The sequence below is a fragment of the Carex rostrata genome, chromosome 2 (genome assembly GCF_964058835.1).
Source record: "Carex rostrata chromosome 2, lpCarRost1.2, whole genome shotgun sequence".
Lineage (NCBI taxonomy): Eukaryota > Viridiplantae > Streptophyta > Magnoliopsida > Poales > Cyperaceae > Carex > Carex rostrata.
Genome location: NC_135919.1, coordinates 12,919,271 through 12,945,449, shown reverse-complemented (window position 1 = coordinate 12,945,449; position 26,179 = coordinate 12,919,271). Strand labels below are relative to the sequence as shown.

General features: G+C 35.0%; 3 protein-coding genes across 3 annotated transcripts; all 3 read left to right on the top strand.

Moving 5' to 3' along the window:
* The first annotated feature begins 309 nt into the window (after positions 1–309).
* LOC144550229 (NDR1/HIN1-like protein 13) lies at positions 310–1,504 on the top strand. The gene has a single exon (XM_078298531.1). The coding sequence runs from the start codon at positions 396–398 to the stop codon at positions 1,317–1,319; it is 924 nt and encodes a 307-aa protein (XP_078154657.1). The 5' UTR covers positions 310–395; the 3' UTR covers positions 1,320–1,504.
* Positions 1,505–10,269: 8,765 nt separating this feature from the next.
* LOC144575538 (cyclin-dependent kinase G-2-like) lies at positions 10,270–13,310 on the top strand. Its single transcript, XM_078325723.1, has 7 exons — positions 10,270–11,651; positions 11,741–11,869; positions 11,980–12,115; positions 12,192–12,280; positions 12,366–12,477; positions 12,573–12,679; positions 12,878–13,310. Exons 1-7 carry the CDS (start codon positions 10,342–10,344, stop codon positions 12,975–12,977), a joined length of 1,983 nt encoding a protein of 660 aa, XP_078181849.1. The 5' UTR covers positions 10,270–10,341; the 3' UTR covers positions 12,978–13,310.
* Positions 13,311–13,313: 3 nt separating this feature from the next.
* On the top strand, positions 13,314–20,676 carry LOC144575544 (uncharacterized). The gene is given in 17 exon segments (XM_078325733.1): positions 13,314–13,455; positions 13,868–13,928; positions 14,263–14,956; positions 15,035–15,629; positions 16,072–16,156; positions 16,643–16,677; positions 16,763–16,828; positions 17,269–17,339; positions 17,341–17,395; positions 17,844–17,935; positions 18,204–18,284; positions 18,696–18,809; positions 18,902–18,975; positions 19,109–19,124; positions 19,126–19,183; positions 19,525–19,608; positions 19,701–20,676. Coding segments are annotated over 11 exon segments (732 nt in total). The 5' UTR covers positions 13,314–13,455; positions 13,868–13,928; positions 14,263–14,956; positions 15,035–15,629; positions 16,072–16,156; positions 16,643–16,677; positions 16,763–16,813; the 3' UTR covers positions 19,773–20,676.
* Positions 20,677–26,179: the final 5,503 nt, after the last annotated feature.

Below are 26,179 nucleotides of genomic sequence, written 5' to 3'. Positions count from 1 at the left end.
TGTGGAGGCGGTGATTGTATCCATGATTCTCTGTGTCTGATTGTCTACGTCCTCTTAGTATCGCGAGTTACTGAGACGTGAGAATTGTAAACTAAATGACTAAAACACCTGACTGCAATCATTGCAAGATTTTGTTTCAATAACTCGCCACATTGTATATTGCAACTACACCTGCTAAAGTACTAATTGCAACCTCTTGTCAGCGTATAAAACCTTCTACTTGCTGCACAATATGACAGTAGGTTTCTATAACAGCTATTGCCATTTTGTTATGTACTAATTGACTTAGATCATGCCCTTTTAAATACCTGCTAACCTCCTCACACCCTTTGTTCTCCCATCATTTCCGCCTCAATTTATTTCTCCTACCCCGCTCTTTATCACTTTCTCCACCAATGGCAGATGGCCGTGTATACCCCTCCGATAACCGCCCTGAATACCACGTCGACTACTCCTCAGACATGTCTGGTGAAATGCCACATGGCGGCAGCCAGACAAGGCACAACTACTCTTCTGGGTCCTCAGGCGAAATGCCACGCCAGCCTGATTCCAAATCAACAAATCACTCCAAGCAAGGCTTCTCCAGCGAAATGTCCATGTCTCGAAACCCACAAAAACAACACGTAGTGCAAATTCCAAAGGACCAGGTCTTCCGCACACCACCGCCTCAGAATGCTCGGCTACAGAAGATCTATGCTGCCCGAGCTGCCCGCAAGAGAAACCGGAACTGCCTCTGCCTTTTCAAGTATCTGCTTTTGACAATTATTTCCGTTGTTCTAATCCTAACCATAGCTGCCACCGTGTTTTACCTCATTTATAAGCCAAAGATGCCGAAATACACGATCAATTCTCTTGCTGTGAAAAATTTTAATGTCTCTATGCCGAACATATTCACATTCTCCCCAGAGTTCGTCGCTACCGTGACAGCACAAAACCCTAACTCAAAGATCAGTATTTATTATGAGGGTGGTAGCGGTATAACAGTGTATTACAAAAGTGTTCCACTGGCAAACGGTGCATGGCCGAGGTTCCATCAGCCTGAAAACAATGTTACAGAACTGGTCGTGCCAGTGAAGGGATCAGGGATACAGTTGTCAACATCAATGCATGATGAGATTTTGCAAAATCAGAATAGCGGCGCCGTGCCGTTGAATTTAAATATGAAAGTACCTGTGAAGATCAAGGCTGGTCCGATAACGACATGGACAATCAATGTCTTTGTTTCGTGTGATGTAACGGTGGATAAATTGGCGTCGGCTGGTTCGACAATTGTTCACAAATCTTGCAGTGTGAAGGTTCATGTTTTCAATAAATTTTAAGCTTGTCTATATATTTTCCTTTTGTATTCTCTATATTTATAATTAGTTCATTGATATATATGGAAATACCCTTTTTGAGTGCATCTTTATCGTTTGGCAGTTGTTTGTATCAGTAAAACTTGAATGCAACCAGCTGCAATCTTCATACTGAAATCAATTTAGTTGAGTGCTTTGTGACAGATTTAGTTGGAGTTTTGAATTTCCAAATAATGAGTCTGATCTATGTAGTTGAAACTTGAAACTTTTGTTGTCCATTTGCCTATGCAATTATATGTAAATATTTTTTTTTTCTCATGACAAGTGATCTATTAAGAAAAAAGGGTTTTGTTGATAAGTTCCCTTTGTTCTTAATTTGTCAATATATTCATTTTGCATCATCTTTTAGTGTAACATTTGATTTTCGTTTTTTTTATTAAATTAAAAAATAGGAAATGGTGTTGAAAAACAAAATTATTGCTGGTTGTGATCATAGTTAGCATGTCTTTTCTATAAAGAAATATATCAATAAGGAACAGCAAAAAGGTAACATTAATTATCAACATTATCAACAATAATATGGTTGAAACTGGTTACTTCTTTAGCCTTGATTCTGTTTAATTTATCAAACGATTATAACTATGTTGATTGATTATATAATATAGTTATTTTCCACAAAAAAAGGAAAGAAAAAAGGAAAATGAAGTCAATTTCCTGTTAAATTGCAATACTGGCATTCCACTGTATTATCTGTATTCACGCATAAGTTCTTATTACATATTGAAGCACATATATTGACTTGATTTTGATTGGGATACATGTAATATAGTAATTTGCTTTTTTGGAATTCTAGGCGCTTAATTAGATATCTGTTTGTATAAATTATAATGATGAAAAAGCCCGACTGATATCTGATAATTAACAGCTATGCCAGTAAGATTTTGACTGGGTCATAACTGATAATTAAGCCCAATCTTATGATAAATAATTCTTTTTTTATTCTGCCGACCTGCTCCAAACAATATCGCCTATGTGCATTTACAGCATTTGTTTATGTATAAAATAAAATAGCTTTGTTGTGATCAGACGTTCAAATTTTCATTTGAGTAGTGCGCAGCACGTCTGGGATGAAAAATCGCATACGGCATATACCAATCCATCTTTTAATTGTACATCGCACACAATTTATTTCAAATTACATTATATTATTTAAGGGGAATTTCACGTATACCCCTCAAAAAATTGGAAATTCCGTATTACCCCTCTAAAATTCATATTATCTTATTTACCCTTCTAAACTTCAAAAACTCACAAATCTACCCATTTTATTGTCTTTTCCATTGAAATTAATTTTAAATTTATGAAGTACCCATTTTACCCTCTATTAAAAAAACTGTATCATTTTTGAGAAAATGCCAATCTTCTAATTGGTCGATTTTTTAGGGCAAATTAGTCATTTCTCTACTTCTGACGCTAACACAAGCATATACGTACCTAAATGTCAGTAATCCATTTACCCTCAAAACTGACCAATTAGAAGGGTAAAATGAATATTTCATAAAGTTAAAATGAGTTTTAAAAGAATAGATATTTAAATGGATAAAATTGTGAGTTTTTCGGGGCTATACATGAAATTCCTCCTATTATTTAACAATTCTTTGAATTTTTTTCTCAAAAAAAAAAAAAAAAAAAATCGTTGAAGTCAAGTGTCTACGTCTCTAGGGAAACATAGTGGACCACCACAAAAATTCTGTAACAACTGGCATTTTTAATAAATTAATTGCTCTTTAGGAACAAATGCAATATTATTCCTTGTTGAAGAAAAAATCTCTCTCCATAAATAAATGATATCTATGAGGTTATTAATTTTATACTCATCACACGATCATCTATGTTTATCTTTGCACACGTAATTGATAGACAGATCTATTCAACAAGCATGTTGCTAAGATGAGTTTATATATGAACCTAACGATATAATGGAATGATCTTATTAAGAAATGAGTTTATTCTGTATATATTTGTTGTTTAACTGAGTTTACTTTTATATTTTATATGTTGTTCATATGATCATTGTCGCATATCTATTTGATGTCATCAAATTAAAATTGACTGATTTACCGGATTTGTAACTTGAATGTATGCTTGTAGCTAGTACGAAAGTTTTTTTTTTTTTAGTAAAAATTAAAGATCAAATCTTTTAACTATTTAATATTCATAAATAATTATTTTTTTTGGATTTTGAACCTGTAATCTCTCACACAAAGAGTATTGTTTTATTAATTTAGCATAAAGTCAAGCGGTCAAAAAATTTCAAAAAATGAATGCATCAAAATTAATTTATTAAGCTTCTAATTTTGACCGCTTGATTATATACTAAATTATTCGAATATTTAAAATTTTCATATGTAGACGCATCACTTGTAAGATAGGCAAGTTTCAACGGTTCGGATTCGTAATTTGAAGCCAATTTGACGGGTTTTAGATTTGAGTTCACCAAAGAACTTGGTGAACTTAAGAACACCCTAGTTCTACTCAAAACAATGTGTATTGATTACAATCATGATACATTTTTAGAAATAACGTTTAGTGATTTAAATCAAGAAGATTACCTCTATTATATGACGTATTCAGGATTTGAATTAGGATGGACAAAACTATTAACAATTTAAATTTTATCAAAATATTAAAATACAAATCCGAAAAATACAAATTGCATCATGTATTGGAAAATATGGAGTTCACAAGGTAGGGCAAAAAAATTCCAGAGTAGGACAATAATTCAATACAATATGAGTTTATAAAATAAAAATTAAAAATCCAAGGAAGGCACATCTCCAACTCCGAACAATAATGGCTCCGCCACTGATTATATACAATTTTTGTGAGAGAAAGAAGAGGGGTTGAATTGGACGAAAAGTGCAGAGAAAGTGGAGAGTCATGCGGAATGAAAGGTTTAGCGATACATAATTTTGAAAAGGGATAAAATTGTCCATTTTTTTTTATTAATACTAATATGTATTTTTAAGAGATTAAATAAGAAAACGTGAATATTAATAAAATGAGTGAGTTTGGATGAAAAAAATAACTAATTTTTAAATTTAGATGAAAAATTATCTAATTAAAGAACTTATAATGAGCATATGTCTAAATTTTTCAAATGTGCATGTATTTTTTTTTTTTTTCAAATGCTAATAAAAATATTTGGGATTTCGAGTAGTCTTAACTCTTTATCATGCTGAAATTTTTATTTGTACTCTTTAAAAAAAATGAACCAAAACATCTCTAAAATGAAGGAATTCTGCATTTACCTGAGCCGCTAAGTCAATATGTGACTTATTCATGGAGGGCCGGTGATTCGCTTAGAGGTCCGGATAAATGTGGAATGTCAATTATAGATGTATTTTTATTTTTTTATGTTATTAATAAAAGGTTCAGTTTATCATGTAATCATGTTCGACGACGGTGACGGTGCGGTGAGATGTTCGATTGCAGAAAGGCAGTCGATCCCAGAGGAATCTGACATTCTGACCCCCAATTTTGTAAAAATAAAATAGACCCATCGCATCAAATAAAATACTGCTTTTGTCCTTTACAATAAAAGAAAAAAAGAGAGGCCCAATTAAGAGCCCATACGGCCGTATATTATATCCTTTAGCCGAGCCTTAGAGCCTACTTCGTTTTTTCATTAATTAAAAAACAAAACCGGGTGGGTCCCGAAACACAGATTCTTCTCTTTACTCATCGGTCTTCGGAGTCGCTAAGCGACCTACTCGCTACATCCACTTCCCTCCATTATGCTCACCAGCTCGGTTTTATTTATATAGGATCCTGAATCTGAAGGTAAATTCCTACTCTCTAGTTGTCGATTGTTTTGTATTACGCTGGACAGCTACTTTTAACCTGTATTAGAAGTTGATAAAAACAAAATATTAAGCAAATAGACTATAATGGAAGTAATTATGTTTACGAGTTGAAATTCACATGTTGAGAACAGCAGATTGCCACTTTGCCAGATTGGTAATAACTACAATAATCAAAGTAATTATGTTTACGAGTTGAAATCCACGTGAGTAGAACTAGGGTGTTCTTAAGCTCACCTAGCTTTTTTGTGAACTCAAATCTAAAATCTATCGGATTGATTTCAAATGACGAATCCGAACCGTTAAAATATGTCTTCTTTACGAGTGATGCATCTTCATGCAAAAAATTTAAACTTTCGAATTAATTTAGTATGTAGCTAAATTGGAGAAGGAATCAGAAAATTGAGATTGATTGAGTTGAATAATTCATTGTAATATAATGTTATTTTATGGGATAAGTTGAAAAGTATTAATACTTCTAAAAAATATAAAATTATTCAAGATCAAATTTGTTAATTTCTAATTTATGAGGAGCTGTTATAACCTGAAGCCGCACTTGATCTCTTTATAAGATGACGTCATCCCATGCACCCATAAGCAAGAAACAAAAAAAAATTATTAATTAAGGTTCGTTCTTATCGGATATTTAAAAAATGGAACTCTGTAGAATTCATAATTTTTGTGTTTATTTTTTTTTCAAATAGTATATTTAAAAATTTGAAAAAAAAAAAAAATTATGCCACTCCAAAACATGAAATTTAGGAATTTGTCATCCCAAAACCTTAAATTTACTAATTGCCACTTCAAAATCATTATATTTAGTAAATTGCCACAATTATACGTATAATTCAGATATTTTATTAAAATTTGCTGAAAAGTAGTGTATAATAAAACGTATTTGAGTATTTTCAAAATTGTCCTTCTCTCTCCACAGTCCCATCTCCTTGACCCATTTCCAAAATTAAGAAAGAACGCAGCTTGAGCTCAAAAGGCAAAATTGAAGGCTCTGCTCTGTCTCCATTGTTGTCACCGAGATGAGATAAAATCTGAATGTTTTTTTTTCACTCACACCACTGAATAGATGAATTCACAAACAAGACTTTCTAAGTTAATTGTCAGAAAGATTTTGAATCTCGTGATTCGTTATTGAGCTTTTGATTATATTTTGCAAAACCAAAGTTTCTGATTGGATGTTTCGTGATTCTTTGGTTTCCTTCATCAGACAATAAAATAACTGAAGCTATTTCAATAAAACCAAATGGGATTTGGGTTGTTTCGTGGATAATCATCAGAGAGAAGAAGAAGAGAGAAGGGCAATTTTGAAAATATCAAAATACGTTTTATTGTACACTACTTTTCAGCAAATTTTAATCAAATATCTGAATTATATGTATAATTGTGATAATTTGCTAAATATAATGATTTTGGAGTGGTAATTAGCTAATTTAAGGTTTTGAATTGGCAAATTCCTGAAGTCCATGTTTTGGAGTGGCATAAAAAAAAATTTCCCTAAAAATTTATGGTTCCGACATTATAGCAAACTATATGCAAAATTAGAAAATTATGGCAATTTTTAAAGATATATTAGCATTTTATAACGGTAACCTAGCTACTCCAAATTAGAAGAGTAATAAGATTGAACAAGAATTTGGAAGTAACGATAGTGCGAATGTCAAAATTTCAAAAATCATAAAATGACATGGATCGTTGTATTTCCGTAAATAAATAAAAAAAATTATACCGTAAATAAATTTATACCGTCTCATTTTATCGTATTTTTAATTTTGATCAAGTTACCAATTTTTTTCAAGTAATAACTAGTAATTAATTGTTAGCAAACTAAAAAAAAACTCATTTCTAGATAAAGTGGTGAGGCTGTAAAAATAATATTTTCGACTCATATTTTTTTGAGAGCACTGCAATTATAATCATCAGGGGCTATTTGAGAATAATTCTATTTTTTTAATTGTTATCCGATCTGGATCATTTGATATGTTTTAAGATTTGTAAGAAAATTAAAATTATAAATTATTCGTAAATTTCAATGCAAATTGAACCGTCCATATCAAATATTAAAACAAATTCTAATTGGACTCCTCCGCTCCATTTAACAAAACAACTCTTTGTCTCATAATAACACACATATTTCATAAAATAAATACAAAATAATTTAAAAGAAGGCATGTCGGTGCATCGTTCTATAGATAGTTTCTATAAAAGCTAGGAGCTTCAAACCAGATTTTCTTTTATGGACTGGTCTAATTAAGATTTTCCGTATAATACAAAAAGGCGTTTTGGAACGAATATTTATGAATACGAATACAAATCAGATATCAAATACAAGATACAAAATACGGATTGAAACAAATATTTATTAAAAAAAGTATTAAATAAATACTAATCAGATATCCCTTTTTTTAAAAAATATTTTCCATATCCCTTTTAAATTTTCTGAATACACAAATCATATATCAGACGAATACAAGATACGGATAGGGATTGGAACGAATATTTATTAAAAAAATATTAAATAAATACTAAAGTTAATAATATTTATCTTATTATAATGGTGAATAATATATTCTTTTCATAATATATATTAAAATATATGATATATATCTACTATTTATATACAAATAATTGAAATGTAAAACTAATATTAATATTATATCTAAACAGATATTAGGATATCAAATATCCACATCTAATTTTTTGAATATGGATCAAATACAAATCAGATATTATCCATACCATTTTCACACCTAATAACATCTGTTAATAAATAGACACTCATAATAATTAATCATCTCTCAGTTTCTCTATTAGAATTACTCAGCTTTAAAGGGATTGAATCGTCTACCCCCAGAGTCACTATTGGTGGACCCCCTAAACCCTAAACTCTAAATCCTAAACCTCTAAATCCTAAACTCGGTCCCACCCCGCAGTGACTGAGGGGGCAGGATTTTCCTGCACCCGGGGGGCAGGTGATCTGCTCCCCTTATGAGGTGTCTATTTTTATTGTAGACGGGAAAAGTGATTTGGACCCATGCCGAAAAATATCGTGTACCTAAAAATTATTTTATTTTGTTTCAAAAGATATTTTTTTTCATTTACCTCTCCTTCTATAAATGAATATATAAATAAATTTCTTTGATATCGACAATATTTAATGATTTGTGTCTGCTCTCTTAACTGCTTATTTTGTCGCTTTTCATTTTAAAAATACAATATAATATCTAGTGTTATAATCTGAACATATTTATGTATTGGATAGAGGTAGCCACCTCTATAAATTGAAAATTAGTAGTTTTGTCTTTTATATTTTATAATTTATGTAAGTATTTATACTTTTAGTTCTCATTTTAATAACTTATTCTGCTTGTAATCGATACGCTATCAATTTCTACATTAGCGTATTTAAAATTCTTTTGTTAATATTACAACTAAAGTTATTGTGTGATTTAGAGCTTAGCATTCAACAACTTCAGACTTAATTATCTTTATTTTGATTATTATGCAACTTTCACGTTGACTCAAGTTATGGACTTGAGAGTAGGTCCAATGCGCTTAAAGTGTCTGATTCGCTTTAAGATGCGTGTGCTCCGTTTTAATATTTGTACATGTCTGTTTTAATTTTTATGCGCACATATTTATTAGCGGATTAGACGATTTTAAAGCTCATTGGATCCAAAAGTAAATCCGATAAACATGAGACCTACCTCGTTCTCCAAGTTATGATATTGTGACCAACTTATGTGTCACTGCAAGAATTTATTTTTCTTTCTCTTTGCTGGCATATTTTATTTTGTTGTCCGTCTTAATATCTTAAAAAGAGGGGAAAATTGGTTATTTGCCACTCCAAAACCTTCAAATTTGAAAAATATCACTCCAAAATTAGAAATCATCATAATGTCACTCTAAACTTAAAAAATTCTTAATGACTAAAATATCACTTAGCACCATTATTAGAAATTATCATAATGCCACTCTAAACTTAAACAATATCACTCCAAAATTAAAAATTCTTTGTGCAAATATTGAGATCTTACTTAGCACCATTATTTACTAGGAAAAAAGTTTTAAATTCCAACCACATTCCTAAATAAACACTGTTTCATATGTTATTTCATTGCTTCCATTAAAAACATAACTCAAAAGGAGTGAACAACAAGTGCTTACACAAGCATCACAATTGTGACTAATACCAGTTCCAGTTTTGCTCATCAACCAGTTACAAGTTAATTGAACCTTATCGTTTCTTAAAAACCAGTTACAAGCTAATTTAATTGTATTTTGCATGTTTTTGAAATTGCTTCTCCTATTAGTTTGTTCAAAATTTGTACCAATTTCTACCATACAGTACCCCATTAAAATCTTAATTAAAACAATTGCGAGCTAAACTAAAAAAATGTAAATTGGCTATGAAGAGAAGGCATAAGGTAACGAGAGAGAGAGAGGAGCATACCAGATGAGGCACTAGAGAGACAGAGGATGGAGGCACAGGGGCAAAGCCACCAAGGCGGAGGAGAAGAAAACAAACAAGGCCCATGATTGAAGGATTTCTAAAAGACAGAGAGAGAGAGAGAGGCTAGAGGCACGGGGCAAAGCCATCAGGAAGGCGGAGGAGAAGAAGAAAATAGAGGATTTTGGACAGAGAGAGAGATAGAGTGAAGGGATGCACGGAAGAGATGGGGAGGGTATTTTGGTTATTAATAATTTGGAGCGATAAAATTAAGAGTTTTTTAAGTTTAGAATGGTATTATGGTGATTTTTAAATTTTGAAGTGATATTTTTCAAAATTGAAGATTTTGGTGACAAATAATCAATTTTTTCTAAAAAGAGAATTAAAGATAACACGAAGAAACAATAAATTAAAGATATAATTGATCCATAGGTCTAATGCGGATGGTGAAAATTGGTAAAAAAAAAAAAAAAAATCATTACTGAAAATCAATTTCTTAATTATGGTTTATAAAACAAAATCCTCTTCCAAAATTAATTGATTCAGGGGCTAGACGCGGTCTGGTCGGTTCGTGGCCCTACCGACTGAATGCTCTATGTTTCGATCTAGCAATTGGACAGAAGGCTCTCGCCTTTCCCTCTCATTCCTCTTTTCTGTTTGGAAAATCATTGAAAGCGGTTCGTATCCTCTCGCAAACCCTAGCGTCGATATTCGGTCTAAAATGGCTCCAGGTCGAACAGATCGAGAGTTCAATCTGGAAATTTCGAGGAGGAATCGGTACCGGGACAGTAACCCTAGTCGCCGCGACTTCAGCAGAGACGTCAAGTTTGGAGACTCGAATATAAGGGAATTCTCCAATGGTTACCACCACAGTAACAATGACTACAGGAACTACCCTCGTAGAAACCGTTCTCCAGCAATTGAGAAGACGAGAGCCTTGGATAGGGAGCCGGGTGAACTATCTAGTGGTAGCGGGTCCGATGAACCTGAACTGAATAGAGATGCCACCATTAAACAAAATGGCGAACCTGTAAAATCTGAGGAGGATGAAGGGTCTTTGGGTAAGAAAAGAAAGTTCTCTCCTATTGTCTGGGACCGGGATGCCACAAAACAGCCAAATCAGTCCAACAAACCAGGTAAAGAGGTCTCTGTCAACGAAACCCAAGATCCTTTACCGCCTCCAACTGAGCCGATGGACCAGGGTGTTCATATCTTGGATGACTATATAGATTCCCGCAAGGATGATAGTGACAATGAACCGGGTCAGATAGAGGAGGATGAAGATTTGTGCCCAGCACCCCGAACAGTTTCTTCGTCTAGGTGGGCTGAGATTGATGATGACATAGTGGTGGTTGCGCCCAAAATGAAAAGTGCCTCTCCATTGGAGAGAGTTCTAGCCAAGAAGGTACCAACTCCAGAGCCAGGAGAGGTGGTGACAAGAAATGGCTCAGAACGGGTTGTATCCACATCATCTGGCTCAGAAAGAGGAGAGAGAGAGGTGGATTTTATGGAGGTAGATGGAGAACGACGATCCAGCGACTCCGATTATTCATATGGGAGAGGAACTGAGTCAGAGTCTAGCCGAGAAGAATCTCTTGAGCCCCTGAAGCCACGTAGGAGAAGTATAAACATGCTACAAGGATGTCGAAGTGTAGATGAATTTGAGCGACTCAATAAAATAAATGAAGGCACTTATGGGGTTGTATATCGGGCAAGGGATAAGAAAAGTGGCGAGGTAGTTGCATTGAAAAAAGTTAAGATGGAGAAGGAAAAGGAGGGTTTTCCCATGACCGCTCTTAGAGAGATAAATATTCTTTTGTCATTTCACCACCTTTCCATTGTGGATGTGAAGGAGGTGGTCGTGGGGAGCACAATGGATAGTATTTTTATGGTTATGGAGTATATGGAGCATGACTTGAAAGGGGTAATGGAGACAATGAAACAGCCTTACAGCCAGAGTGAAGTTAAGTGCTTGATGCTTCAGCTACTTGAAGGAACCATGTACTTGCACCATAATTGGGTTCTCCATAGGTAACATTTCAGTTTCTGCCCTCTTTTTCTTGATGATATTTAGGTGTTAAATTTATTCTGTGTAATAATGCTAGGTTTTGTACTGACAGGGACCTGAAGACTTCCAATCTACTTCTAAATAATTGTGGCGAGTTAAAAATTTGCGATTTTGGGCTAGCTCGTCAGTATGGAAGCCCTTTGAAACCCTACACTCCCTTGGTAGTGACTTTGTGGTACAGGTGAGTATTTTGGTGGTATTTTATTTTCTTCATTTATCATTTTCTCACCCTTGGAATTTGCAATATGCTGTTTTCTGACATAGGTTTTTATCTATTGGCGGTTAATGCAGGGCACCTGAGCTTCTTCTTGGAGCCAAGGAGTATTCAACTGCAATTGATATGTGGTCTGTGGGATGTATAATGGCTGAATTATTGGCAAAAGAGCCCTTGTTTAATGGGCAGAATGAAAAAGAACAGATTGACAAGGTACAAATTTTCAGAAGTAAAACTTTAGGACTTCCTTTACCTAGTTGTTATGTAATCATTTATTTCTATGTTTCAGATTTTTAAAACCCTTGGAACACCAAATGAGAATATCTGGCCTGGTTACAAGAACTTGCCTGGTTCAAAAGTGGTTTTCACCAAACAACCGTAAGTGTTACTTCAATCATCTGAAATTGTCCCAATCTCTTGGTCGTTCTAATTTAAATAATATCTTCATTTCTTTATTTCTCAGGTATAACAGGCTGAGAGAGAAGTTTCCACCCACATCATTCTCTGGCCGACCAACCTTGTCAGAGGCTGGATTTGACCTACTCAATAAGCTACTGACTTATGACCCGGAGAGGGTAGGCATTCCTTAATATGCTCTATTTTTAAGGAGGTTCTTGTATTAACCTTTCCTAATTATTTTTACTTCTCTTTTTTGCTTTGCTTGTTTCAGCGCATATCTGCAGAGGAAGCTCTTAGACACCCTTGGTTCAGTGAAGTGCCTCTTCCCAAGTCGAGAGATTTCATGCCTACATTTCCTGCCCATAATGACAAGGATAGGTATTAACACATCTATTTCTATGCCTTATTCTAAATTCAAGACTTTTGTAAGCAACTGGAAAGAAGATATCTCTAATGTATTGTTTTGTGAAAAAATGCTCATTTTAACTGGATTGTTTAGTACCCAGTAAATGCCACATAGCATCTGCATTGATCAAATTAGTTAATTTTTAACATTTATGCAAATTTGTGTTGCAGGAATGTAAGACGGAAAGTCATGAAGAGTCCTGATCCATTGGAGCAGCTAAAGGCACATTCAAGAGGGCACTATATGGGAAGCTGTGGTGTATTTGGCTAGGCTTGATAGTGACTTAAATTTAGCCTTTTAATTTGACCATCGTCAGTTAATTTGCTACGACAGGTTTCTTTGTGCGAGGTTAGGTTATTCTATTCAAGAAGGTGGAGATGTACGAGACTTGCAGCTAACTCGTGGAGATGCCAGGATAGAATTTTTTTATTGGAGGATTTGTATGTCGCAAGTCTAGTTCTACTTCCCTCATGATAGCAAGGTGTGGAATATTCAGTTTTTTTTAAAAAAAAAAAAATTGGCTAAAGCAGTTTCCTCTCTCTGAACTCATGTAATGCATTCCCTCCTTTGGTGTGAACAAAGCTTTTAGAGTACAAAATGTCATATTTCTTTTTGATTTAATTTTCTAGAGCATGTTTCTTTTGATCATTTAATCTTGTTTGCAAGAGTTTGAACGGTGGGAGGCAGATGGGATGGTCCGTGCTTGGTTCTGTTCGTGACTAAATGGATGAGAGATGAAATCACAGAGGTAATGCAATTATGCAGTGGCTACTTAAATAATCTCAGGTTTACCAAATGTCAAGTAAATCTGAAATTACCACGATGAGTTGTAGCTGGTGATGATAAGATAACCTGATCTTTCTGAGTGAATATTGAGGTTGGAAGGGGTGAGAATAGTTACTTTCTGACTTTATTCTACATGGAGTAGTCCCTTGACAACTGACCATTTGACGAGCTTGTATTTCTATGTATATGCTTGCATTGTATGAGCTGATTGAAGTACTATTGAGAAACAAAAAGAAAAGGAAAGGGGAACTAATACCTAATAAGCAGATATATCTGATTTGAAAAATTAAGAACATTTTTTTTATTTTTTTTGAAATTTACTATTGGGGGATGTAAGATGCGGTTGAACTTAACTTTGTATTGCCCATATGCAGCTCCATAAATCATATGTTATGGCTTCTTCAAAGTAAAGATGGCCTAATATGTCTACTTAAAGTAAGTATTTCGATTTTACTTGATGAATGGCCTCTGAATTGTGGCCTTCTGTGGCAAGTCTAATGAGAATAGTTACTTTCTGACTTTATTCTACATGGAGTAGTCCCTTGACAACTGACCATTTGACGAGCTTGTATTTCTATGTATATGCTTGCATTGTATGAGCTGATTGAAGTACTATTGAGAAACAAAAAGAAAAGGGAAGGGGAACTAATACATAATAAGCAGATATATCTGATTTGAAAAATTAAGAACATTTTTTTTATTTTTTTTGAAATTTACTATTGGGGATGTAAGATGCGGTTGAACTTAACTTTGTATTGCCCATATGCAGCTCCATAAATCATATGTTATGGCTTCTTCAAAGTAAAGATGGCCTAATATGTCTACTTAAAGTAAGTATTTCGATTTTACTTGATGAATGGCTTCTGAATTGTGGCCTTCTGTGGCAAGTCTAATATCTCCAACCCTCTCTTTATATCTCTTTCCTTGCCCTCATAGATTATATGCCAATATTGCCATCAATATTCATTTGGCTCATCTTTTTGCAACCTTTCTAGAGTTTGATTTATTTTTGCAAACCTTTTGTACCCTTATAAGTGCAGTAGCAGAGTTTTGGTGGTGCTACTGTGAGCTAATTAATATATGTAGAGAAATGATATCAAAGGTTTGTTCAGTGGTTTGTCTACAGTACAGTATATGGATTTTAATCAGATGTCTCCATTTTTAAGTTGTTTAAGGGTAGAATAGTCTTTTTGTCTACTCCGTTATCTTTTCCTCACAACACCCTTACGTTTCTTTTGCCTCCAATCTCTTTCTCGCCGCTCCCTCTCTAAGCCCCTCCACTCTCTAAAACCCTAGGTCCTCTGCGCCACCTCTCTTCTGCTCCGACCCCACCCTCTCCACTCCGACTTGACACTCTCCTTCACAAATCGCTACTCTCCCTCAAATCACTCTCTCCACGCAGGGCACTACCGCATCGCAACAGATAGAAGTGCCTTCTTTTACTCACATGGATGCAAACGCAGGTTTATCTGCTCTCTCTTGTCTCTTATTCTCGATTTTACTAACCTAAGTCTCAATTCTTTTTTATTTGTATTTTTCAGATTTTGATGAAATTGATATGAGGGAACTAAGTCCTTGCACTGAACTGAGAAAACCAAAGCTTAGTCTCAATTTAATGTCTACTTTCACTCGATCTCCCCCAAACTGCATTTCTGGTATATCCAAATCAAAAAATTTGAGTCCCGCTAGTATAATTCAAGTCAAGTTGGTACAAGTATGATGTCTTGTGCTTTGTTTTAAATCAAACTTTTAAGCCTCTAATTATATTGGTCCCAGTAATGGATTTGAAAAATTAAAGAACAATATAGGTCCCACAATTCATGGAATTCATGGAAAAGAAAATGAAAAAAATTCAATGATTTATTACACCAGCAAAAGAGCAAAAATCTGTCAAATGTTCCTGCAATGTGGATTGGGTCAATTAAAACTTCTTGTACTGTTCATTTCTGTTTTGTGACGTACCAGTAAATTTTGAGCCTTAGCATATACTGGTAAATAGAGAGAATGTCAGAGGCACAACAACAATGCTACCAATTCACCCATCATTGTTCGCTATTCAGAGGCATAGAAGGACATAATACAGAAGTCCTGGGATGAATACTTGAATGTCTAGTGCATAATGTGCTCTGCATCCAGGTATGGTTTCAACTAGTTTGTAATTCAACTGCAGAACTTGGGAGTAATTTGAACTAAATGTGATGGTGCTCATTGAAGAACATTGCACAATTCAACTTTAGTTTGAGCAAAATCAGGTCACAACTGCACAGTTGTAGGTATATGGCGCTTGATTGCATAAATGATGCACAATTAGGAGGGTAATTTGAGCTATTGTGAAGAATAATTATGACAAATAAAGTCCAAATGGAGTGTCACAACTGACAAGTTATGAAGTACTGCACAACTTGAATGATAATTTAAGGTTTAAGAAAACCTATGTTTGATGGAAACTTATTTGCACAATTGAAGAATAAATGGGGTTTAATAGCATAAGAGATGCTAAGTGTTAGTACCACTGCAGAAAGCGAACTGGTGCCCTACAATACTTTTTATTGCTTGCTAATTATCAGTTATTTGTCAGGAAATTATTGCAAACTCCGGAAAATTTACAAAAGAAGCTGAAGCAGCTGACTTAATTCAACGCAGACAGCGGTCAGAATTCCAATGTATGTCCTTTAGGCCCTGTTTGGCCGTGTTACTGTTCCCGTGGGAAAAAAAAATTCAGTTCGGGCGTGTTCGGCCGACAAATGGGAATGGGCGCAGGCGCGGGATTTGAACTGAAAAACACTGTTCCCGTGGGAAAAAAAAAATTCAGTTGAACTGAATTTTTTTTTTCCCACGTGAATAGTGTTCGGGCCGAACACGCCCTTCAACTGAATTTTTTTTTCTCACGGGAACAATACTTTTCAGTTCAATTCCTGTGCCCATGCCCATTCCCAATTGGAGGCCGAACAGGCCCTTAAAGTTAAGATATTATTTTAGTGTTGATTATTGAAAGAGTGTGACATGCCAAAGGTTGATCATAGAATTTACTGGGTTCTAACTTATATTGAACCATATTAATTCAAACTCGGGGGCAAATTTTCTACATTTTATTTCCTTTTTTGGTCTCTAATAAAAGATAAGCTTTAATTGGTCATCTTTTTGCGCAGCCAGCATTAAAGACACCCTTTACAAGGCCATCAGAGTAAGAAATTAGTGTATTATTATCTGTTTAACGAGATATGCAATTTCTTTGTTTCTCTCTAATCTAAGCTCCTAATCATCTGTAGGCAAGTCCTGATCTTGTCCCATCTATTCTAAAACTATCACTAAATGATGCTATGGCATATGACAAGGTGACATACTGAATGCTATTCTGAGATAATATATCTTTTTATTACTTCTGTCAAAATTGACTCTATTAAATTATGATTTAGGCCATAAAATCTGGCGGACCAAATGGATCAATAAGGCTACGGTAGAATTTTTCTTTTTCTTTTTTCATGTGTATATATTTCAAATACAACAATACAAAATGTTGGATTTTGATGCCATGCCAATCATTTTGTTTCTGTTATCTGCCGCCTTACCAAAATAAACATGAAAACCTAGTATGCAGTATGCTTGAATCATTTCTCTAACGTAATAGAGGTGGAATATCTGGTAAGCTTACTATAATCATGTAAGACCCACTACTGTGAAATGGGGTGTTACTGTAGTCCTTAATTATATCTGGCTGAATTTTTTTATATTGTCTTTTTATTTTTGGTAAAATATTAGCTTTTAATTTTTGAAGGAATGGGAAGGGAGAATGAATGTAGGAAAGTCCAATTCGGTTACAACTGAAATAAGAGCTAGTTAAAGGGATGGCAATCGGAAAAATTAAGAATACTGAGAAAGCTGACCGAGCCACTGTTGAGCAGGTATGTGGTAGTAAAAGCCTCACCTTTTTACATGTTTCTGTTTCTTCTTTTTGACAATAACAAACAGTTTGATTCCTTACAATTGTTGCAATGTAATTAAGGAGCTATTTATTACTGGTATAATCCCACTATTATTAAGCATTAAACCATTCCAAACTGTCTTCCTCTTTGCCAGCACTTAGATTTGAGGTGACTCTGAATTGAATGAATTAAATAACAAATAAGCTGGTACCAGATCAGGTACGACTTTGATTTCAATATGAAATCGGTGGTATATACCACTATTATTCAAAAAAACAAAAAACAAATAAGCTATAGGAAAGAAATGAAGAACTTAGAGGAAAGAAATGAAGAACTTCTAAGGTAACCCAACTTATTGGTTTCTTTCTGCCTGATGATACCAAGTTAGTTTATATAATAATCATGCTTGACAACATTCATCTTGTAGGCTATTGACCCAAGAGCATGAATGGTTCTATTTAAGATGCTAAACCGTGGTGTTTTCAATGACATCAATGGTTGTATTTCTACCGGGAAAGACCGAAAGAGGTACTTTGTTACCTTTTTTATTTAATATACAAATGAGATATGAGGTCCTTACTGGGTAATTTTTGTTGTTCATGCCTGCTGGAGCATCAAAAACTAATGTATTAGTTTGTACTTATCCAGCTTGACCCTTTTCTTAGGCATTAATGATCAAATGCAATTTTTCTGACTAGATGTTCCTGATCATCCTGTACAAGAGCATACTCTTATTTCATCTCCTATGCCTGCCGTAGGCTCATAATTAAATAATTGTTTGTGTACAGGCTAATGTTTATCATGCCACAAAAACTGATGGTCAGGAGCTAGCTATGAAAATCTACAAGACATCTGTTCTGGTCTTCAAGTATTTATTTTATATTTGTCTGTTTATTTTTCATGTTACTTGCCAGTTTTTTAGTTCTTTTCTGTTAATTTGGAATGGTCTAATAAAGTTTAATAGGACAATTTGTCACCTGAAAAGGTAGTATGGAGAATAATTATATGCAGTTGGGTAGTTTAAAATCTGTTGTTTGCTCTTGCATTAGGCAGGGTTTTTATGAGCATTGTAGCAGTAGAATATTCTTTTTCTCCTTTCTATGTCATTTTAAAATTTTGTTCTACCGGTCCTGGTTAGGCTTTGTTGGGAATTTTTGGCCCTTAAGCCCTCTATCAGTTACAGGATTTTGTTGTCATGCCTGCCCTGGTCTGAACTTGTGTTGATGAATTTAGCTATTCAGAACATAACAAAGGGTATAATATTTTTATTGGTTTTCAGGGATAGAGAACGGCATGTCCAGGGAGATTACTGTTTCAGGCATGGATACTGCAAGCACAATCCCCGCAAAATGGTCAAAATTTGGGCTGGGAAAGAAATGCAAAACCTTTTGCGGTAAGGAATCCCATAAATATTATGTTAATGGAATTTCTTGTCATTATCATTTTTTTGTTTCTTTTTTTCATTAATGCATGTCCTTGCTTTAGAATGAAAGCTGCTGCTGGAATAAGATGCCCGACACCTCTTCTGTTAAGGATGCATTTTTTGGTGGAGTTTATTGGTAAGTTAATTTTTTTCTCTTAGCTTTAGCTGATATATCCAAAGTTGTCTTGGTTTTGATCTTAACTTATTTATTTAAAAAGCAAATGAAATGTTACATATGGAGTTGCTAATAATTATAAAAAACTTATCAGGAAAAGGAGGATGGGCTGCCATGCCTCAAGGATGTGAATTTATCTGAAGAGAAGTTGCGTGAGAGTTATGTTGAGGTACTTCTGCACCATTCTTTCTTGCATGTGTGTCTGTGGTGGGGGTAGGGTTTGAGGAGGGGGGGCATTCTATACTATCAGTTTTGGTACCATCCTTGTGGATTGGTGCTCGATTGTATAGTTTTAGGGAATATTTGGGCTTCTTGTTGCTATAACGGATAGTTGTGCATTTTAAAATTGGGTATTTTTTGGGTCTGATCTATGCAGTGTGGGGCGTGTAATAAAACTTCTGGGGCATTTGAGCTGTTGTTGCTGAGTAAATAGTTTTGGTGCAGTTTGTACAATTAATATGATAATGCAGTATTTTCTTTTATTTAATTCTATTTGTTCTTTTTTTGTAGATTATCACAGCAATGAGGACACTATATCAGAAGTGCAAGCTGGTACATGGAGATTTGAGCGAATACAGCATTCTTTATCACGAGGTAGAACTACAATCTTCAGACAAATAAAAATAAAAAATTGAATATGTTTGTTCTCAATTATATTATGACTGTATGACATGACTCTTTTACAGTTGTACCCCGCAAAGAAGCTTACAATATTTCTTGCATCCCTAATATACTCTCTTTCCCAATTTCAAACCTGATATTTGCAAGCAGGAACTGATACCTCATCCAATACAGTAGAATCGGCAATCACTCTTCTATTAAACAATCCTGACATACTAAAGAGGGCATCAGCTGAAATCGATGCACATGTTGGTACCAAGCGGCTCGTTCAAGAATCTGATACGCCCAACCTGCCATATCTTCATTGCATCCTCAATGAGGTGCTCCGCCTCTATCCCGGTGGCCCGCTTCTCGTACCGCATGAATCTCGGGAAAGTATTTCTATCGGAGGGTACAAAATTCTGCAAGGTACAATGCTTTTGGTAAACACTTATCACATTCACAGAGACCCGAGTCTGTGGGACGAGCCAACCAAGTTATGCCTGAGAGATTTGAAGGCGATAATGCAGATGCCAAGAAGATGCTACCGTTTGGAATAGGACGGAGGAGGTGCCGGGGTGAAGGCCTAGCGATACGCGAAGTCGGACTTATGTTAGGGACCTTCATTCAGTGCTTTGATTGGAAAAGGATTGGAGATGAACTCATAGACACAAGTGAGGGTTCTGGTTTGACTCTTCCAAAGGCTGTTCCACTTGAAGCCATGTATCGTCCACGCCAAGTCATGATGGATGTTCTCTCCACCCTATAATTAAAATTAAATGTGGCAGTTAAAGTCGATCTACTTGGTTTATTCCGTTTTTTGTTTGCTTATCTTTAATTATTGTAAGGATTGTGTTGTAATTTGTTTAAGTGTTAGGTTACTTTATTTTTGTTATGCTTGTGTGCAATAACCAGGTCAATCTAGCTACTTACGTTGTTTTGATCTGAGAGATTAATTTGTTTGATCTAGAATGCATTGCATATTTGTAGTTTGTTGGTATTTAAATATTATAATGTAAGTTTTATTAGTAAACTCGATATTTTTTGTGTTTGCTGTGATCAGTATTTGGTTTTTTATTGTAATTATTTCTGACATTTACTTTTTTGCTAGTATTTTTAATACATCTAAATTATAAAATATTTTATCTATTTTATTTGATATTCTTTTTAGGTTATTCAAATTGTAGTTTCTCCATTTATTTTTAAAAATTAAATAAAATAAAACCCGAGCTGAATTGTCATTTCAGCACATAGGAAAAACACAGCCAAATTGCTGTTTCGACACGTATGTGTTACGACAAACAAATTCAGTGGTCCTATCAGTTACGAGATTCATGAAGAAAGGCCTAATATAGAGTAGTACCTGATATATATTCTTACATGCCAACACAAGACGATCATTCTGAAAAGTGAGCCTATGTCCTTGGTCTAGCTACATTTTAATTTCAAAATCCGTGAAATATCTTGGACCAATTTGGCTAATTGGCACCAAAAAAAAAAAAATCGGACCAAAATGATATTTCAATACTTGTATTTTTTATAAAAATCAAAATAATCAAGTTAGTTTGGTAAATTATTTTTCTTTATTTATGGTTTCTAAAAACAATCCCACACTTGAATCCCTCTGTCAATTGCGGTCTTAATTAATACCCTCCAACAATGTTATTGCCAGAAGTCCATACTCCATTCTCCGGCGATTTTTATTAATATCCCTAAAACAAATCAAAATTTTAAAAATGTCCCTGCTCCCAATTTTTTTTTAAAAATGCCCTGACCGCCTGGGCTTCGGGCGGCCCAAAAAAGCCTGTGAGGCGCCACCCCCTGGGGCGGCCCAAAGCACAAGTGAGGCGCCACACAGCAGGGCGCCTCATGTGTGTGTGTGTGTTTTTTTTTTTTTTTTTTTTTAAGAGAAATGTTAGTATTTTGATTTGAATAATTTTGTGAAGAAAAACGGATTAAAATTCATAATAAATCCAGGAATTTAAAATTCAAATACATTACTAAATAATACAGTACCGTCGAGTCCATAGAATAAGGTAACATAAAATTCATACAACAACAACCAGTTCAAATATCAATTATACAAACCGTTACAGTTAAAACATAAAATACTACAACAACATACAATTGGGGTCTAAGCCTTACGAGACGAGGAGCTTGCTCCCTTTTTTTCCTCAGCCCGACGGACGCACGCAGGACACTCCCACGTAGTGAGACGAGCGTCGTTCAGCAGATCTGCATGCGGGTCCATGCAATTGGGATGAACAGCTTTGCCACATTTATAACAGAAGAACATATCCACCATATCTCCGTTCAGCTCACATAAGCAGCACTGTCCCCATCCAGGTGGAGGGACCCTGTCCACCCAGCCTTCCATCAGCATTTTTCTAATTGATGGATCAAGAGTGCTCAGAAATTCTTCATTATTTTTGGGTGAAAACAATCTTTCCAAATTCCTCATCGCGTAGGCTTCAGCCGTCCAAAAATTATTAATGAGTGCTCTTTTTGCTTCGCGTTCGGTTTCAGTTCTTCCTCTATTTTTTCCAACTTTGGGTGCCATTATAACTAGGGTTTCAAGTGACAGCAATTGATTAGGAAGGCTAATTATGTGCGTAATTAAATACTAACTGTACAGTAATCAACGGCTAATTAGAAAATAATTAGAAAATATATAAAAAATAATTGAAATAAATATTTTAAAAATAATTAAAAGAAATATTTAAAAAATAATTACAAAAAATATTTAAAAAAATATTAAAAAATTATTTAAATTACCTGTAGCTGTAGTCGCCCAGAAAATCGCCCGAAATCGCCTTGAGCGCTTTCTCCCTTCTTTCTGCCTTTGAGGTGGAAGGTAGACTGATGTTGGAGTGAGAAGAGAGAGAGAGAAAAAACGAATAAATAGGCATCCCTAGTGGACCGCCCGTGGCCCAGGCGGTCAGGACCCTAGCAAACCGCCCCTGTCACAGGCGGTCTGCTGGGAGTGTGGGTCGCAAATAGTGAAGAAATTGTAATTACTTGAATATAATTTCTTAGTTTGAATGTAATTACTTGAAGTATACATGTGCTGCTTTTAATTATATTGTTGAACTTTAATTGTATTGTTGAACTTTAATTGTATTGTTGAACTTTAATTGTATTGTTGAACTGTGTTATAATAATGAAATGTAAAGTGCAAACAACATAATACCAACATGAACATAATACCAACATGAACATAATACCCATGTGCTGCTCAGATGGGGGGGTTATAGATGGGCAGTGGGGCGCCAGATGGGGGGGCGCCTCACTTGGCTTATGGGGCGCCAGATAGGGGGGCGCCTCACTGGTGTTGTGGGCCGCCATTTGGGCCGGCGTCTCACAGGCTTTTTTGGGCCGCCCGAAGCCCAGGCGGTCAGGGCATTTTTAAAAAAAAATTGGGAGCAGGGGCATTTTTAAAATTTTGATTTGTTTTAGGGATATTAATAAAAATAGCCGTCCATACTCCATAGGAATATGAGATATCTATTCTCTTATCTGCTGATAATTAATCTGGTTTTTGGACAGGCTCTCTCGAGTTTTTTGGGCTGAGTTACATGCATTCTTGTATAATAAGAAACTGTTCTTTCAAGATATGATCAGCTAGCTGTTTACAATTTCTCCCAACTTCTTGTAAATTAGCATCTCTCTGTTTTTTTTTTTTTTTTTCCATTTCAACTCTCGTGTCAATGGCTGAATTTTTGGTTTCTTCTGTCAATTTAACCACGAGTGGGTTAAGGTATGAAAGGACAAGAAATAATGGACATGTCAGACATTTCATCTTCTAATAAACAGTAAAGGATACGTAAAATCTAAAGTTTGTAATTTAAAAATCAATAAATGGAGAAATAAGAAAGACTTAAATTTTAAATAGAAAAATAAGATATCTTATTTTTACAGAAATATTATTTTTTGAATGGAAAAGAAACACTGTTATATCGTTCAATTTTATCTTTACATTGGATGTGTACTAAGACAAAATGTAGCTTATTTGAATTTGTTCTGGAATCATTCTGAGAAAATGAAATACTTGCTCTTGTAATTTCATTATTTTAAGAAAAAAAATGTTGATTATATTGTATGCTACTAAAAAAATTTACTCATTTTACTGGAATAAATATTTTTTGAGGGTAGGGGGCAACTTACCATCCTACATTTTGATTAATAAGAAAGTTTTTTACAGAAGTCCAAGTGAACTTATAGTAATAGAATTATATAGATTACTTACAATCACTGTAACAGTCCTATTGTATAGAAGTAAAAAATGAACAATTATTAAAATGCAATATGCAATTCAGCAGTGACTCGCCCACCGTTGAATTTCCATAGCGCCTCGTTACAAAGGATGTGAATGGATTTTGATTTATCATTGAAGATTCTATTGTTCCTTTCTCTCCAGATTGTCCACAACCCCGCTGCCCATGCTATTTCCCATGTTCGTATACCCAGTATCTCAGTTACTATTTGCCTAAACCTCCATAGTTGGATGTGGTTGTTTATCTGCCGTACAGGCATGGTGCCTTCTAATCTAATTATAAGCGAGATCCAGAATTGTGCCGTAAATGGACATGACCAAAGGTGCACATCCGTCTCTGTCGTATTTGTATCACAGAGTGCACAACCGTGTGGCACCTGACATCCCCTTCTCCTCAGAACCGCCCTCGTAAGTAACCTGTTCTGTAACATTACCCAAATGAAGAATCTCACCTTCGGCGGAACCTTCAATTTCCACAGTTTCCTGTGGTGTCTCCAATTAACTCCGTTTCTCTGAATCATTTTATAGGCTGATGAGATCGAGAACTGCCCATTTTCCTCCCATCTCCATCTCGGCTGTACCTCATTTTGTTGTGTAACCGCGAATGCCTCGTAGAACGGTTTTAAACTCTTAAGGTCCTTTAGGAAGAAGGACTGACCTTGAGAGCTTCCCAAACTCTCTATGTCCTCTATCTTGTAGAGTAATTTCAGTGTCTGTGTCTAGTTGCTTAGAGGTCTGGACTGTAGTATCCAAATACATTTAGTCAGCAGGACGTCATTTTGGGTATGCAGCTGGATAATCCCTAACCCTCCTTCCTCCTTCAGTGCACATGTCATTTCCCAGTTGACTAGACAGTTGATCGGTTTGCATGGTTGGTGGCCTTTTCATAGGAAGTTCCGTCTAATCCTGTCTATGTGGCTAAAAACCCATTTGGGAATTTTAATAGCCTGCATGTAGTGTATTGGGATTGCGGAGAGTACCGATTTAACCAGGATGAGTCTTCCTCCGAATGATAGCATTGCCGACTTCCAACTTGCCACTCTTCTCTCCACTGCCGCAATAAGCGGTAAGTAGTCGGTCTTTCTGAGTTTCTTTGCTGATAGTGGTAATCCTAGGTAAGTGATTGGCAAGTCTGACCTGGGGCATCCTAGGATTGTTTCAATCACTCCAACTAGGTCCGGCCTGATTGCCACCGGCACAAAGAAACTCTTGGCCCTGTTAATTGTTTATTGTGAAAATCAAATATTATTCAAACAAATAATATCCTATTGTTTCAATCACTACTGGAATAAATATTATTCAAACAAATAATATCCTCTTTAATTCCGGCGTCTATTGTTGTTTATGTTTAATTGTTTATTGTGAAAATCGAGCATTCACATTTATTCCGATCAGACCTTGTACTCTGCTCTCTTTTAACATGTCAACCAACCAATATGAAATACATCCATTTTTATTCCAAGGCAAAGTCATACCTAGTAATTAAATCTAAAATGAATTTTCCCAATTGCTTAATAACGCCAGAAAGTACACCGAAAGGCAACAAAAGCTTTAGATTGGAGAGGAATCTTTGTAATGGAAGTTTGGTTTGCTGATAGCGAACCAAAGATGAAAGATGTCACTTTCAACAAATGTTTTTCCTAAAGGAAAATAATTTTTTTCACATTGGTTCCATTTTCCAAAGGAAAAATAACATGCTTGAACGAATGTGATAACAGGTGATAGTGTGAAGAATCAGTCTTTGATTATTAGTAATATCAAAATTCCTTTATAAATATTAAATAAAAATTAATAAACTAGACCTTCATCTTTTTATGTAAAAAAAATAAAAAATTATGACACTCCATTGCTGACAACGTTCATTATTTGCCGACTTGCAGAGGAAAAGAATTGAACCAAGGAGTTGGGGGCGATCCAATGTTCGATCAGGGCCGTCGGATTTATATCAAAACTCGAACGCATTTAATCTGTATAAATCATAAAATTAACCATGTGAATCTTTTTTTTAAAGGTTTCTGTTACATCGCAGTATTTCTAACAGGCTAAAAATCATGTTTGCAACCTCTAATTTATTCTTCAATTTCTTTTCTTTGAAAACTACACTTTTGTAATGCTCATCTCTCGTGAGTAGGGGTGTTCAAACGGTCGGTTCGGTTAAAACCGAACTAATTTTTACAAACCAAAGTTTTATTCGGTTTTGAAAAATAGAACCGAACCGACCGAACTAAACTTTCAAACCGAATTACAACCGAACCGAATAAACCAAAGTAAATTTCGGTTTGTTCGGTTGAA